Source organism: Lampetra fluviatilis, chromosome 60 (assembly GCF_964198595.1).
Source record: "Lampetra fluviatilis chromosome 60, kcLamFluv1.1, whole genome shotgun sequence".
Classification (NCBI taxonomy): domain Eukaryota; kingdom Metazoa; phylum Chordata; class Hyperoartia; order Petromyzontiformes; family Petromyzontidae; genus Lampetra; species Lampetra fluviatilis.
The window spans coordinates 6313889-6331910 of NC_136334.1; the positions used below are offsets into that span (position 1 = coordinate 6313889).

Below are 18022 nucleotides of genomic sequence, written 5' to 3' on the forward strand. Positions count from 1 at the left end.
GTTCACCTGTTCAGTTGCTCGGCCGTTCAGCTGTTTGGATGTCCATCCGTACGTCCGTTTGGTTGGTCAGCCGTGGGTTCGGTTCAGACTTTCGGCTGTTGCAGTTCGTCGGCTGTTGTTTGTTTGGCTGTTGTTTGTTCGCCTGTTGGTCTTGTTCAGCCGGGACCAGCTGTTCTGTGCCGCTGCGTGAATCTTGTCCGCCTCGCTCCGCTGGAGCCGGCGGCTTTGTCTGTGGCACGCGGTTGCCAGGCTGGGCCGCTCTGACTGAGTGAATGGGTGGGCGGACGGGCGTGCGTGCGACACGCACACACAGACACACACGCACACACAGACACACACGCACACACACAGACAGACACGCAACACATTCACTCTGAGCGGTTGTGCGTGCGTGTGTGTGTCTGTGCGTGTGCGTGTCTGTGTGTGTGCGTGCGTGTGTCTGTGTGCGTGCGTGTCTGTGTTTGCGTGTGTCTGTGTATGTGCCTGTGTGTGTCTGTGTGTGCGTGTGTCTGTGTGTGCGTGTGTCTGTGTGTGTGTGTGCATGCGTGTGTCTGTGTTTTGTCTGTGTGCGTGCGTGTGTCCGTGTGTTTGTGTGTGCATGTGTCTGTATGTTTGTCTGTGTGTGCGTGTGTATCTGTGTGTGTGCGTGTGTCTCTATGTGCGTGTCTGTGTGTTTGTCTGCGTGTGTGTGCATGCGTGTCTGCGTGTCTGTGTTTTGTCTGTGTGCGTGTGTGTGTGTGCGTGCGTGTGTCTGTGTGTGTGCGTGCACGTGTCTGTGTGTTTGTCTGTGTGCGTGCATGTGTCTGTGTGTGTGTGCATGTGTCTGTGTGTTTGTCTGTGTGTGTGCGTCTGTGCGTGTGTCGGTGTGTCTGTGTGTGTGCGTGTATCTGTCTGCGTGCGTGTGTGTGTATGTGTGTGCGTATGTGTGTCTGTGTGTGTGTCGCTGTGTCTGTGTGTTGCTGTGTCTGTGTGCGTGCGTGTGTCTGTGTGTTTGTGTATGCGTGGGTGCGTGTGTCTGTGTGTCTGCGTGCGTGTGTCTGCGTGCATGTGTCTGCGTGTCTGTGTGTGAGTGTGTCTCTCTATGCGCTGCGCTACGAACCTGGTGACCCGGGTTCGATTCCCGCTCACGGCCAACACCGGTGACGATTATCTGAACCGGTCCTGGGCCTCCCCTAGGTCGTCTCAGCCTTAAATGAGTACCTCGTGCGGTATGTTGTAAACATCGCCACTGGGGAGACAAAGGCGGTCGGGCGTGGTGCTGGCCAACCACCCCCTCGCATGCCGTGCCGGCCTTCATAGGTGCTCGCTAACAGCACTTGCCCCAATAGTTAAGGCTATACAGGGGATCTTTGTTGTGTCTGTGTCCGTGTGTGTGTGTGTCTGTGTGTGTGTGTGCGTGTGTCTGTGTCTGTGCGTGTGTCTGTGTGTGTATGTCTTTGTGTATCTGTATGTCTATGCTGTGCGTGCATGTGCCTGTGTGTGTCTGTTGTACGTGTGTCTGTGTGTGTGTCTGTGTGTGTGTCCGTGTGTCTGTGTTTGTGTGATGGGGCAGTTGTGGAGAGAGTGGAGAGTTTCCCATACCTGGGCAGTGTGCTTATGACCGGCTCCAGTTTATCAGCAGAGGTCTCACTCCGAATCAGTCGAGCGGCAATATCTTTTCATCGGTTGCGTAACGCTGTGTGGAAGCTACCTGGTCTGTCGCTCCGCACGAAGCTTCAGGTCTCGGCCACGGTCATTCCCTCTCTTCTCTACGCTTGCGAAACGTGGACCCCCCCCCCTAATGGAGCATCTTCGCCGGTTAGAAACATTTAGGCTGGCCTGCCTACGATCCATCCTGGGTTTAACCAGGCTGGATTGTGTGAGGAGCTCACAAATCCTTGAAAAATCTGGGCAAAGTCCCATCGGTGAGCTCCTCCGGCAGGCAAGGCTGCGTTGGCTGGGTCATGTAGCCCGCATGCCCAGCCACCGCATGCCTAAACAGCTTTTGTTCGGCCGGATCGAGGGGGCTAAACGGGCGCGGCACGGGCTAGAGAAGAGATGGAGTGATGTGGTACAGGAGGACGTGGAGCTGAGTGGACTTGCCGATGACTGGTACCAGCGGTGTCAAGATCGGCCTCTGTGGAGGAGGCTCGTGAAGGACGCTACTGGGCAGTTGGAGGCAGTCGCCCTCCAACAACAACGGAGGGCGGAGGAGCGACGCTCACAACAACGAGCGGAGCGCTGGGTGGCTAAAGCACAGCAAGTTGGCACAGTAGGGGGCACAGGTGGTGCATCAGCCAGTCATCTCGGTCATCTTAGTCAGTCGACCCGTGGCACCTGCTGGGTCTGCCCCGTGACCTCCTGCCAGCGGGCATTCGACACTTCACGTGGCCTCAAGGTGCACGTGGCCTCAAGGTGCACATGGCCTGGCACAAGCGTCGTGGTGACGTCACCGCCACTTAGTGGCGAATGTCGGTTGTTGTCTGTGCGTGTGTGTCTGTGCGTGTGTTTGTCTGTGTGTCTGCGTGTCTGTGCGTGTGTGTCTGTGCGTGTGTGTCTGTGCGTGTGTGTCTGTGCATGTGTGTTTGTGCGTGTGTCTGTGCGTGTGTGTCTGTGCGTGTGTGTTTGTGCGTGTGTCTGTGCGTGTGTGTCTGTGCATGTGTGTTTGTGCGTGTGTCTGTGCGTGTGTGTCTGTGCATGTGTGTTTGTCCGTGTGTCTGTGCGTGTGTGTCTGTGCGTGTGTGTTTGTCGTGTGTGTCTATGTGTTTGTCGTGTGTGTCTGTGTGTGTCTGTGCGTGTGTGTCTGTGTGTGTCTGTGCGTGTGTCTGTGTGCGTGTCTGTGTGTGTCTGTGGGGAGCGGTAGTGTCGTGGTTAGCGCTACGCTGCGCTACGAACCTGGCGACCCGAGTTCAATTCCCGCTCACGGCCAACACCACCAGTGACGATTATCTGAACCGGTCCTGGGCCTTCCCTAGGTCGACTCAGCCTCAAATGAGTACCTGGTGCGTTGTGTACACATCGCTACGAGGGAGACAAAGGCGGCGTGGTGCTGGCCACCCACCCCCTCGTGTGCCGTGCCGGCCTTCATAGGTGCTGCTAACAGCACTTGCCCCAACAGTCTGTTACAGGCTACGCAAACGCATCCATGCCATCATCAACTCCGTAATGTTGATGATGATGATGAATAAACCCAGCCTGGTTAATGCAGCATTGTGATTAATGACACGTGCGTGCGTGTGTGCGTGCGTGCGATCAATTGAGGGATTGTGTAATTAACCCAAAACAAATGTGCGTGTTACATTGATTCGCTTTCTCGCCCCAAACGGGATCGTGCCCAGCCAACAACGCAAATCGCCTCTCGCTCGCAACGCGGAACGCTCGCTGGACAGCTGTCTGTGCTTGCATGCTGTGTGTGTGTATGCTGTGTGTGTATGCTGTGTCTGTGTGTATGTGCTGTGTGTGTGCTATGTGTGTGCTATGTGTATGCTGTGTGTATGCTGTGTGTGTGTGCTGTGTGTGTGTATACTGTGTGTGTATGCTGTGTGTGTGTGTCTGCTGTGTGTGTGTGCTGTGTGTGTGTGCTGTGTGTGTGCTGTGTGTGTGCTGTGTGTGTGCTGTGTGTGCTGTGTCTGTGCTAGCATATACACTGTGTGTATGCTGTGTGTGTGTGTGCTGTGTGTGCTGTGTGTGTGTGCTGTGTGTATGCTGTGTGTATGCTGTGTGTGTGTGTATGCTGTGTGTGTATGCTGTGTGTGTATGCTGTGTGTGTATGCTGTGTGTGTGTTGTGTGTATGTATGCTGTGTGCGTGCATGCTGTGTGTGTCTATACTGTGTCTATACTGTGTATGTGCTGTGTGTGTATGCTGTGTCTATGCTGTGTGTGCTGTGTGTGTGCTGTGTGTATGCTGTGTGTGTGTGTGCTGTGTGTGTATGCTGTGTGTGTGTGCTGTGTGTGTTGTGTGTGTGTGTTGTGTGTGTATGCTGTGTGTGTGCTGTGTGTGTATGCTGTGTGTGTGCTGTGTGTCTATGCTGTGTGTGTGCTGTGTGTCTATGCTGTGTGCATTTGTCAGTAGTCATCTCGGCACTCAAGCCATGGCACCTGCTGGGCCTGTCACGTGACCTCCACCTGCACCTAGCCTGGCACAGCAGTTAACAGGTTACACCTGGGTCTGTCCACGTGACCTCCACCGGCACCTAGCCTGGCACAGAAGTTAACACCTTGGGCTAGCACAAATGATAGCTCCTCAACAACGTTAGCGGCTGATCATCACGCAAACTCCAAATATACAGCAGCAGGCATCGTCAGGGTCGGGGTCGACCCCACGACCTCCTGTAGACCAGGCGAGGTAGTTAACATCTCACCACGGGGAGAGAGAGACACGCAAACTCCAAATATACAGCAGGCGTCGTCAGTGTCGGGATAGAACCCACGACCTCCTGTAGACCAGGCGAGGCGGTTAACATCTCACTGCACTTGCCCCGACAGCCTGCGGGAGGCTACCTCGACACGAGGGGGACCTTTTGTCTTTGTGGGTCTTTTTTTTTAAACACCGTGCCATCAAATTAGCGTGAAAGCGATGCCGTGCGCGCACCCCCCACTACCCCCCCCACCCACCCACACCCACCCACACACACCCACACACACCCCCCCACACCCACCCACAGCCACCCACCCACACCCCCCCACACCGACCCATCCACACCCCACACACACACCCACCCACAGCCACCCACCCACACCCTCACACCCCACACCCATCCACCCACACCCATCCACACCCACCCCCTCACACCCACCCACACCGACCCACCCACAACCACACCCCCCACACCCACCCACACCAACCCACTCCCACCCACCCACAGCCACCCACACCCACCTTCACCCCGCCACACCCATCCACCCACATCCCACACCCCACACACCCACCCACCCACCCCACCTACTCCCCCCACACACACCACCCCAGACCCACCCACACACACCCATCCACACCCCCCCACACACACACACACCCACCCACCCCACCCACTCCCCCCACACACACCACCCCAGACCCACCCACCCACACCCCCACCCCACCCCCCCCACCACGCCGTGATGTCGACAACGCAAGGCTCTCTGCGTAATTAACAGTGATGCATTGCGCGCCACTCCACTGCTAGATGACTCCCCCCTCCCCCCCTCTCTCTCTCTGTGCATTGTGGGGGGGGGAGCGGTGGTGCAGCGGTTAGCGCTACGAACACCGGCTGTGAGCCAAGTTCGATTCCCGCTCACGGCCACCAACACCACCAGGCGACGATTGATCCGAACCGGTCCTGTGCCTCCCCCTAGGTCGACTCAGCCTCAAAACGAGTACCCGTTGCGGTGCGCAGTAAACGTCGTCACTGGGGAGACAAAGGCGGCCGGGCGTGGTGCTAACCACCCACCCACCCACCCCCCTCGTGCGCCGTGCCGGCCTTCATTGGGTGCGACTCGCTAACAGCACTTGCCCCTACAGTCTGCTGAAGGCTACACGGGGGGCCTTTGTCTTTGTCGCCACGATTGCCAGTTGGGTGTGCGTCTTATAATCCGGTACTGGTGTGTGACCAGATTTGTACAACTGTATTGAGTGCGTCTTATAATCCGGTACTTGCGTGTGACCAGATTTGTACAACTTTATTGAGTGCGTCTTATAATCCGGTACTTGTGTGTGACCAGATTTGTATAACTTTATTGAGTGCGTCTTATAATCCGGTACTGGTGTGTGACCAGATTTGTATAACTTTATTGGGTGCGTCTTATAATCCGGTACTGGTGTGTGACCAGATTTGTACAACTGTATTGAGTGCGTCTTATAATCCGGTACTTGCGTGTGACCAGATTTGTACAACTTTATTGAGTGCGTCTTATAATCCGGTACTTGCGTGTGACCAGATTTGTACAACTTTATTGGGTGCGTCTTATAATCCGGTACTTGTGTGTGACCAGATTTGTATAACTTTATTGAGTGCGTCTTATAATCCGGTACTGGTGTGTGACCAGATTTGTACAACTTTATTGAGTGCGTCTTATAATCCGGTACTTGTGTGTGACCAGATTTGTATAACTTTATTGAGTGCGTCTTATAATCCGGTACTGGTGTGTGACCAGATTTGTACAACTGTATTGAGTGCGTCTTATAATCCGGTACTTGCGTGTGACCAGATTTGTACAACTTTATTGAGTGCGTCTTATAATCCGGTACTTGCGTGTGACCAGATTTGTACAACTTTATTGGGTGCGTCTTATAATCCGGTACTTGTGTGTGACCAGATTTGTATAACTTTATTGAGTGCGTCTTATAATCCGGTACTTGCGTGTGACCAGATTTGTAGAACTTTATTGAGTGCGTCTTATAATCCGGTACTTGTGTGTGACCAGATTTGTATAACTTTATTGAGTGCGTCTTATAATCCGGTACTGGTGTGTGACCAGATTTGTATAACTTTATTGGGTGCGTCTTATAATCCGGTACTGGTGTGTGACCAGATTTGTACAACTTTATTGAGTGCGTCTTATAATCCGGTACTTGTGTGACCAGATTTGTATAACTTTATTGGGTGCGTCTTATAATCCGGTACTCGTGACCAGATTTGTATAACTTTATTGGGTGCGTCTTATAATCCGGTTGGTGACCAGATTTGTATAACTTTATTGGGTGCGTCTTATAATCCGGTACTCGTGTGCGACCAGATTTGTACAACTTCATTGAGTGCGTCTTATAATCCGGTACTCGTGTGTGACCAGATTTGTATAACTTTAATGAGTGCGTCTTATAATCCGGTACTCGTGTGCGACCAGATTTGTACAACTTTATTGAGTGCGTCTTATAATCCGGTACTTGCGCGTGACCATATTTGTATAACTTTATTGAGTGCGTCTTATAATCCGGTACTCGTGTGTGACCATATTTGTATAACTTTATTGAGTGCGTCTTATAATCCGGTACCGGTGACCAGATTTGTACAACTTTATTGAGTGCGTCTTATAATCCGGTACTCGTGACCAGGTTTGTATAACTTTATTGGGTGCGTCTTATAATCCGGTACTTGCGCGTGACCAGATTTGTATAACTTTATTGAGTGCGTCTTATAATCCGGTACTTGCGCGTGACCAGATTAGTATAACTTCATTGAGTGCGTCTTATAATCCGGTACTGGTGACCATATTTGTATAACTTTATTGGGTGCGTCTTGTAATCCCATCGCCCCGTATTCTTGTACAGGGAAGTTGAGTTTGCAGGGCCACACGACGCACAGCCGTTTCAATGCGGGCAACACAACTACACAACTTTGTGTCTCTGTGTTTGTGTTTCTACCTTGTGATGGGACTTTGTAGGATGAACGTTGAGATTCATAAGGGTCACGGGGTGACCCGTAAGGTCTGAGTTGGTCTGTAATGAGGTTGGCAATGATAAGGGGTTGGCAGGTATGAATACACTACACACTACACTACTATACACTACTATACACTACACTATACACTACACTACTATACACTACACTATACACTACACTACTATACACTACACTACTATACACTACACTATACACTACACTACTATACACTACTATACACTACGCTATACTCTACACTACTATACAATACACTACTATACACTACACTATACACTACACTACTATACACTACTATACACTACACTATACACTACACTACACACTACACTACTATACACTACACTACTATACACTACTATACACTACTACACACTACACTACTATACACTACACTGCTACACACTATACACTACACTACTATACACTATACACTACACTATACACTACTATACACTACACTATACACTACACTACTATACACTACACTACTATAAACTACTAGACACTACACACTACACTGCACTACTATACACCACACACTACACTACTATACACTACACTGCTACACACTATACACTACACTACTATACACTATACACTACACTATACACTACTATACACTACACTATACACTACACTACTATACACTACACTACTATAAACTACTAGACACTACACACTACACTGCACTACTATACACCACACACTACACTACTACACACTACACTACTATACACTACACACTACACTACACTACTATACACTACACTACTCTACACTATGCACTACACTATACACTACTACACACTACACTATACACTACACTATAAACTACACTACTAGACACTACTAGACACTGCACCAAACTATACACTACACTATACACTACACTATATACTACTACACTATACACTACTATACACTACACTACTGTACACTACACTATTATAAACTACTATACACTACACACTATACACTACACAATACACTACACAATACACTACACTATACACTACACAATACACGACACTGCTACACACACGGCTAGCTTGTAAGACGAGTGGAGGGAGGGTGGAGGGGGTGGGTGCGTCTTTACTTTCTAGAGTGGCGTCTTATTATCATCATCATCCCGAGAATTCTAAACTTTAAATAACAACAATCCCCACCAGCGCGCGCTGTTGCAATACCGTGGCTGTGATGCCATCTAGAGGCTAGTCGTGTTTAAATCGCAGATGTTTCAGATCATATTTCGCGACACGATATTTGTTGCAAAGTAAAACAAGTTGTTTTGCTGTGCCTTTTTACACCTGATGAAGGAGGCTTGTGTTGCCTCCGAAACGTCGTGATTTAACTTAGTTGTTTTCATTTATTTTAATTTATTTTATTTTATTCATTGTTTTACCTACGTGACTTTACCGAAAAAACCAAAGGGTATGAATCCTTGCAGTCACGAAAGCTTCAAATCTAGAATTACAAACAATATTATTATATTTTTAAGGTTCGATATTTGGCATGAGTTCATACGGTCGTCGATCATTAACGCGGCGTTGATTAGGTCAATTAAAATTGTTGTCAAACATCGAAAACCCACACTCGACACCAAGTGGCGGTGACGTCACCACGACGCTTGTGGTGCCAGGCTAGGTGCACGTTGAGGCCACGTGAAGTGTCGAACGCCCGCCGACAGGAGGTCACGGGGCAGACCCAGCAAGTGCCACGGGTCGATTGACTGAGATGGCTACTGGCAGATGCACCACCTGTGGCCTCTACTGTGCCAGGCTAGGTGCAGGAGGTCACGGGGCAGACCCAGCAGGTGCCACGGGTCGACTGACTGAGATGGCTACTGGCAGATGCACCACCTGTGGCCCCTACTGTGCCAGGCTAGGTGCAGGAGGTCACGGGGCAGACCCTACAGGTGCCATGGGTTGACTGACTGAGATGGCTACTGGCAGATGCACCACCCGTGCCCCCCACTGTGCCAACTCGCTGCGTTTTAGCCACCCGGCGTTCTGCTCGTTGTTGTGAGCGTCGCTCCTCTGCCCTCCATTGTTGTTGGAGGGCGACCGCCTCCAATTGCCCAGCAGCGTCCTTCACGAGCCTCCTCCACAAACATCGAGCACTCACACAGACACACGCGCGCGCTGGTTAATTTCGTGAACGTATAACGTTCTTGGCCATCAGGTGGCAGCATTTGACGATCTTACACAGTGTACAGGTATCTTTCGATTTAAAGCTTTCGTGACTGCAGGGATTCATCTTCTTGGTTATTTCGGTAAAGTCACGTAGAAGGGAGATAATAAAATAATAAAAAAATAAAAATAAAACATAATAAAACAATTCTCACGACGTTTCGGCCACACCTGAGGACGGCTACTTGCGTTGTGGCCGAAACGTCGTGAGAATTGTTTTATTATGTTTTATTTTTATTATTTTATTACTTCCCTTCTACGTGACTTTACCGAAAGAACCAAGAAGAGTGTACAGGTACTCCTCTACTTTCGAACGCTCGCCTTACGAACATCCAGAGATACGAACACACCTGTCCGTGTGTCCAGTTGCCTGTTCGGACAGAGAGTCCATAAATGACGTCACGCAGCTGGGTGGGGGGGGGGGTCAGAAATTTGTGAAGATGTGTGACGAGGGGGGTGGGGAGGGGGGGAAATGTGACGTCACATCAAAATGCGCAACTTTAAATAAATACAGACAACACGCTATACTTAATTAAATAGACTTTTTACTAAATGTTTTCTCCTACAACATCAGAGTGCAGCGCCACATGAAACACGCACTACAATGACAATAGTCTAAAGCGATTTGAAGCATGTTTTTTTTTTGGGGGGGTGGGCAGAGCTTTGTGACGTCATATTTGAGGGGGGGGGTCTGACTTTTTGTGACGCCTTGTGACGAGGGGGGGGGGTCAAAAATCGTCCAAAATCGCGTGACGTCATTTATGGACGGCCCCTTAGCTCGCATACAACAACAACTTTAGTACGTAGCTCGCATACATCAACAAAACCTCATCCCAGGAGTATGTCGTGAGTTTGTGATGGAGCTGAACACGCGATCCAGATCCGCGTTTTGCGGAAATCCAGGCCCCGAGTTTTGCGGGTATCCAAGCCCCGAGTTTTGCGGGGAATCCAGGTTTTTGCGGGGAATCCAGGCCCCGGGATTTGCGGCAACCCATGCCCCGCGTTTTGTGTAGAATCCAGGATGCGTTTTGTGGCAATCCAGGCTCCTCGTTTTGCGGGGAATCCAAGCCCCGGGTTTTGCGGGAATTCAGGAAGCGTTTTGCGACAATCCAGGCCCCACGTTTTGCGGGGAATCCAAGCACCGGGTTTTGCGGGAATCCAGGCCCCGCGTATTGCGGGGAATCCAGGCCCCGGGTTTTGCGGGAATTCAGGAAGCGTTTTCCGGCAATCCAGGCCCCGCGTTTTGCGCGGAATCCAAGCCCCAGGTTTTGCGGGAATCCAGGCCCCGCGTTTTTCGAGAATCCAAGCCCCGGGTTTTGTGGGGAATCCAGGCCCCGCGTTTGTCGAGAATCCAAGCCCCGGGTTTTGCGCGCAACCTTTTCAATCGTGTCCGCAGACAGTGGCACTGTAATTCCATGTAACTCAGTCTATGAATTATTAAATATTTATTTATTTGTTATAATAAAGACTGGCTTTTATCCCTGCTTCTCATGCGTCAGTGAGCAAGTATTTTGTTTAAAAGTAAATACAAAATAAATATGTAGTTTCAAGGCCGTAATTATTATTTTTATTGGGGGGACACACATCCCCCCATATTCAAATATTCTCAAAATGTCCCCCCCCCCCCAACATACTGCTATTAAATAAATTTCTGTTTATATGATTGTGGTTATGGTTGTACTTTATTAATCCCTAATCTCTGCCATTACATACAACGAAACAAGAACAGGTAAAAAAAAGAAAAAATAGAGCAATGTAATACAATACACTATTAGACATTATTGTTAAAAATCTATAAAAAGTCCATCCAAAGCGTTAGTGAATTTTTTAATATTTTAGGCAGGAAATGAGTTTTCAAATTGAGATTTTTTTTCTGGGGGGGCCCAGACCCCCTGGAAGATTTGGTACCCCCCAATGTTGACTCCACAGTAATGTGTCGCGAGTGATCTCGTCGTTACTATGTTTGTAAAGTTTCAAAATATCCTACCCCGTGTGCTTGGGGGCCGTCCATAAATGACGTCACGCACCTAGGGGAGGGGGGGGGGTCAGACATTTGTGACGATGTGTGACGAGGGGGGGGGGTGGTTGAGAAATGTGACGTCACATCAAAATGCGCAACTTTAAATGAATATAGACAACACGTTCTACTTTATTAAATAGACTTTTACTGGTAGGAACCCACTGGTTCTACCAGCCCACAGGAGATTATTGTGTCCGTCCGTCGTGCAGGGAGGGGCTGGGTGGGGAGGGAGGGGCTGGGTGTGGAGGGGAGGGTGGGGAGGGGCTGGATGGGGAGGGTGGGGCTGGGGAGGGGCTGGGTGGGGAGGGTGGGGAGGGGCTGGGTGGAGAGGGTGGGGCTGGCTGGGGGGTGGGAGGGGTGGGGCTGGGGGGTGGGAGGGGTGGGGCTGGGTGGGGAGGGGCTGGGTGGAGAGGGGAGGGTGGGGAGGGGCTGGGTGGAGAGGGGAGGGTGGGGAGGGGCTGGGTGGGGAGGGTGGGGCTGGGTGGGGGGTGGGAGGGGTGGGGCTGGGTGGGGAGGGGCTGGTCACCCCATGGTGTCCTTATAAAACTCAACGTTTAACCTACTCACGCCGGCTTGTGCCCGCCCTCACAGTCGGGCATATTTGCGGAATACACCACGCCGCCGTTGACCCTGCAGGCCATTGACTGAGCCACCTAACGTTCCTACCAGCTCCCTCCGCAGGACAATGTGTTTTTGTATTCTTAGATATTTTTTCGGTAAAGTCACGTAGGTAAAAAAATAAAAATTTATCAAAGTAAAATAAAATAAAAATCATGACGTGTCGGAGGCAACACAAGCTTCCGTCTTCAGGTGGAACCGTCACAGCATGACTGCTGCAAAAAAACCCCTAAGAATATGAATCCTTGCAGTCACGAAAGCTTCAAATCTAGAATGTGTTTTTGGTTTGCCAACTCGCTGGCCACAGAAGTCCAGTTGGCCATGTTTTTCTTATAAACGCCACTGTATACATTGCATCATGGGAGGTGGGTGTGGGTGGGGGGAGGGGAGTTAATTATTCATTAGTATCCAATTAGTAGCCGTGCCAGTGTTGTGGGACAATGAAACTCTCCGCCTCTTAACTCGGGCGAACCACCCGCACGCCGCCTACAAGTGGAATTTACACCGAAATCCACAATCCACGAGGGGAAAAGAACAAAAAAATCCACTCCGGGTTCGATCCCGATCCAAAAAGTATATGGAGAGGAAATCCACCCCGGAAAATTCAATTTCCGAATGGTAACACCACGGCGTAAGACATACAGTCATAACCCGATCCCAATCCGAACGTTTGGCATGCAAATATGAAACTCCACTCCGGGTTAAAATCTTTCATTTTGCATCCCATGAAACAGATGGAGAAACTGGTTTGACTCCATAGGAGCCCCCCCCCCGCCCTTCGCCCCTGTCTTTGAGCATCTGGTGTAGTTAGTTAATCGGTATTGGCTCGCGCAAAGCTTGGCTCTGCTGATGCTACACTGAAAGTCCAAACCAGTGTCCCGGGCGTTTGCTGCTGTACTCCCAGAAGGCCGAGTAACTGATGGGATTACATTGGTTTTGTGTATATATTTATGTTTGTGGAGGCGTTGTTTGTCCGCTGACATATTTTTTTGCGTGAGATAATCCGGTCCTGGTTTCCCTTTGCACGATCCATTCCGCGAGCCGGCGTCGGTGGTGGGGGGGGGGAATCCACTCCGCGTCTTCCGTTTCGCGCGCTCACATTCCTCAGTCGCCAGGGGCGAGGGGCGGGGGTGTGTGGGGGGTGGGGGAGGGGTATGCGGGGGGTGGGGGAGGGGTATGCGGGGGTGGGGGAGGGGTATGTGGGGGGTGGGGGAGGGGTATGCGGGGGGTGGGGGAGGGGTGTGTGGGGGGTGGGGGAGGGGTGTTTAGGGGAACGGGGAGGGGTGGGGGGGATGCTGGTAATGTGGGTGGAGCCTATTTTCAATTAGTTGCTATTGGTCAGTTATGATTCTCACACACCAATCATACGCCAGATGGGGGCGGGGAACGGCTTACGCGATGACGTCACCGGCGCACGCTTTGGGTCTGGAGAAGCTTAGCTCGAACGTGATGACGTCACTACGCACGCATTTGGTTAGGGCACTCGTCGCTTATCTCGAGCGTGATGACGTCACCGCGCACGCTTTGGGTCAGGGGAGTCGCTTCGCTCTAGCGTGATGACGTCACCGCGCACGCTTTTTTGGTTCAGGAGAGTCGTTTCGCTCTAGCGTGATGACGTCACCGCGCACGCTTTTTTGGGTCAGGAGAGTTGCTTCGCTCTAGCGTGATGACGTCACCGCGCACGCTTTGGGTCAGGTGGTCGCTTCGCTCGAGCGTGATGACGTCACGGCGCACGCTTTGGGTTAGGAGAGTCGCTCCGTTCTAGCGTGATGACGTCACCGCGCACGCTTTTGGTCAGGAGAGTCGCTTCGCTCTAGCGTGATGACGTCACCGCGCACGCTTTGGGTCAGGAGAGTCGTTTCGCTCTAGCGTGATGACGTCACCGCGCACGCTTTTTTGGGTCAGGAGAGTCGCTTCGCTCTAGCGTGATGACGTCACCGCGCACGCTTTGGGTCAGGAGAAGAACTTCGTTCGAGCGTGATGACGTCACCGCGCACGCTTTGGGTCAGGAGAGTCGCTTCGCTCTAGCGTGATGACGTCACCGCGCACGCTTTGGTTCAGGAGAGTCACTTCGCTCTAGCGTGATGACGTCACCGCGCACGCTTTTTTGGGTCAGGAGAGTCGTTTTGCTCTAGCGTGATGACGTCACCGCGCACGCTTTTTGGGTCAGGAGAGTCGCTCCGTTCTAGCGTGATGACGTCACCGCGCACGCTTTTGGTCAGGAGAGTCGCTTCGCTCAAGCGTGATGACGTCACGGCGCACGCTTTGGGTCAGCAGAGTCGCTTCGCTCTAGCGTGATGACGTCACCGCGCACGCTTTTGGTCAGGAGAGTCTCTTCGCTCTAGCGTGATGACGTCACGGCGCACGCTTTTGGTCAGGAGAGTTGCTTCGCTCGAGCGTGATGACGTCACCGCGCACGCTTTTGATCAGGATGGTCGCTTCGCTCGAGCGTGATGGCGTCACCGCGCACGCTTTGGGTCTGGAGAGTCGCTTCGCTCTAGCGTGATGACGTCACCGCGCACCTTTGGGGTCAGGAGTCGCTTCGCTCTAGCGTGATGACGTCACCGCGCACGCTTTGGGTCAGGATGGTCGCTTCGCTCGAGCGTGATGACGTCACCGCGCACGCCAAAGGCTTAACACCCGAGTGGGGAAGAAAGGCGGAGGGCTCGTGACGTCGTCACGCACGATGGTTCTCGAGCGTGCATCTATTTGAACGTAATGACGTATTCAAACGTCATCGCGTTCGTTGACCGATGGCTACGAGGTGGGTCGCGAACGGAACGCGGTGACGTCACCACGTCACGTTGGCGCGCGCGCGCGCGCGCGGCAATCGACTTCAGCGCGATGACGCCACGCGCAAGTCGATGTGCCGTGACGTCATCGCGTTTGGCGGTTGGTGGGGGCGGGAGTTTAGCTCGGTGTGGGGTGGATGGGTGTAGAAGGGGGTTGGGCTAAATAGGGGGGGGGGCTAAATAGAGGTTGGCTAAATAGGGGGTGGGGCTAAATAGGGGGGCGGGGCTAAATAAGGGGGGGGGGTGGGGCTAAATAGGGGGCGGGGCTAAGCGCGCGAGGCAACTGAGGAGATCGCGCGCGTTTTTTTCCCCCGTCGCCTCATCACCCCCCTCGCACAACGCAGCGAACAAAAACAATTTAAATTAATCGAGTGAGTTGCCTAGCCAATCCGTCATTTTGGCGACCCAAGTTTGAACGACGCACACGCCACACGACCGACCCATCATCATGTCGCAGGACGAATGCTGGGGCTGGGCCGGTTGCGAGGAAGCGCTGCACGGAGCGTGCAGAGACGGAGACGCGGTCCGCCTGGCGCAGTTGCTACGTTCGGCAAGACACGATCCCCTCGCCGAAGACAGACTCTACGGCTGGGCTCCTCTTCACTGGGCCGCCTACTTCGGCAAGGTAAAGCTGCGTGCTCATCTTTTTTGCCCGCCAAAAACAAAAAAAAATGTGTTTTTTTTGCTGCTTCTGAGGTGACCGGTGTTGAGAATCGTCGATGGTGACGGTGGTTTGTTTGGAGTCGATCTTTTTTAATGGATTGAAAAGGGGAAATGAAAGCTAAGATCGCTTGTTGGAATCGATCGGTGTGTTCGAATTACGTCGATCAATCGCTTTGGACTCTTGCCGTTGATTTGCGTGCGAACGGGGGGAACGGCGGTTGACGGATTCGGTTTATAATCAAATAAAAAAAACAACGCGCACATAACGAGAATCGATACTGGAAATCGATAGCGGCGTTTCAAAATGTATCGGCCGAAATTCGACGGTGAAAATTTTACCTCGCGGATTTTAACTTCACAGTGGTCGAATCGAATTGTTCGATAATTGATATCCCATCCTGGATACACGGAATCGATCATTTGGTGGGGCAAATGCGTGCCAGGAATCGTTTTTTTTTCCACTGAATCGAGTCCGTGGTACCGTGAACAAGTGCTAGCCACCCACAGAGTTTTAAAAAAATACTTTGAGTTTCCCTCTCAGACCGTGCTCAGTAAAAAAAAAGTAGAATGTTTCACAAACCCGAGCCGATTGGTGGACAGTCCACATTAACACGCCGTGAGGTGTGAGCAAGGGCCATTAATAGCGTAAGTTTTGTTTCATTCATTCACTCATTCTCTCATTCACTCACCCACCCACTCATTCATTCGCCCATCCAATTGTCATTCACCCACTCGCCCCCACCCACTCAGCCACCCTTTACTTCACCCACCCAATTACTTCTCATTCATTCACCCACTAATTAATGCAATCATTTATTCACTCATTCATTCTCTCATTCACCCACTCACTCATTCACTCACCCACTCATTCACTCACCCACTCATTCACTCACCCACTCATTCATTCGCTCATCCAATTGTCATTCACCCACTCAGCCACCCTTTAATTCACCCACCCAGCAACTTCTCATTCATTCAATCGCCCACTAATTAATGCAATCATTTATTCACTCATTCATTTTCTCATTCACTCACTCATTCATTCGCCCATCCAATTGTCATTCACCCACTCACCCCACCCACTCAGCCACCCTTTAATTCACCCACCCAGCTACTTCTCATTCATTCAATCGCCCACTAATTAATGCAATCATTTATTCACTCATTCATTCTCTCATTCACCCACCCACTCATGAATTCGCCCATCCAATTGTCATTCACCCACTCGCTCCCACCCACTCAGCCACCCTTTAATTAACCCACCCAGTTACTTCTCATGCATTCAATCGCCCACTAATTAATACAACCACTCGCCCACCCTCTCATCCACCCACCCGCTCACCAACAAAGACAAAGATCCCCCTGATAGCCAACAACAGACTGTAGGGGCAAGTGCTATGAAGGCCGGCAGGGCACACGAGGGGGTGGGTGGCCAACACCACGCCCGGCCGCCTTTGTCTCCCCCAGTGACGATGTTTACTACACACCGCACCAGGTACTCATTTGAGGCTGAGTCGACCTAGGGGAGCCCCAGGACTGGTTCAGATAATCGTCACACACACACACCGACCCACTCAATAACCCACTCGCTTTCATTTACCCTCAACTCAGTAATTTATCTCACTAAGCCACTCTCAGCCTGGATATCTGTAAACTGGGAATGTGAAAAGTCTAAATAAAGATTCTGATTCACTACAAACTTTTGGCTCACAATCTTGTTTTACACTTTTATAGTTTTTATACTTATTATTGTGAGGCAATGCTTTTTTGGGTTTGTTCCACATGACTTTTCCAAGTTTCACCTCACCTACTGGTAGCATTAACACAACAACCGCCACAAAGTGTCGGTGGTGTCACCACGGTGCTTGTGCCAGGCTAAGTGCACGTTGAGGCCATGTGAAGTGTCGAAGGCTTGCCGACAGGAGGTCACGGGACTGACCAGCAGGTGCCATGGGTTGGCTGGCTGAGATGACTGGTAGATGCACCAGCTTGTGCCCCCTACTGTGCAAACTTTCTGCATTTTAGCGGCACAGTTCCGCTCGTTGTTGTGAGCGTCGCTCCTCTGCCCTCCGTTGTTGTTGGAGGGCGACTGCCTCCAACTTACCCAGTAGCAGCAGCAGCGTCTTTCACGAGCCTCCTCCTCCACAGAGCCTGAACTTGACACCGCTGGTACCGCTCTTCGGCAAGTCCACTCAGTTCCACGTCCTCCCCCGTACCGTATCACTCCATCTCTTCTCCAGCCCGTGCCGTGCCTGTTTAGCTCCTTGTATGTGGCCAAACAGAAGCTGCTTGGGCATGCGGCGGCTGGACATTAACACACGCGCACAAGCAGCGAATTGTCGGACGCACACTTTGAAGTTCGTCAAAGACGCGTCGATTTT

General features: G+C 51.4%; 1 protein-coding gene across 13 annotated transcripts in view; it reads left to right on the plus strand.

The window, feature by feature from the left end:
• Positions 1-15246: 15246 nt before the first annotated feature.
• The window catches only part of LOC144950999 (uncharacterized), a 58258-nt gene continuing 55482 nt past the window's right edge, over positions 15247-18022 (plus strand). For all 13 annotated transcript variants that reach the window (XR_013640438.1, XR_013640435.1, XR_013640436.1 and 10 more), the window contains exon 1: positions 15247-15603. Coding sequence is in view for 6 of the 13 variants with exons in the window: in XM_078881217.1 (XP_078737343.1) it covers positions 15427-15603 (177 nt within the window). In the remaining 7 variants the exon portion in view is untranslated. The remainder of the gene's footprint in view (positions 15604-18022) is intronic.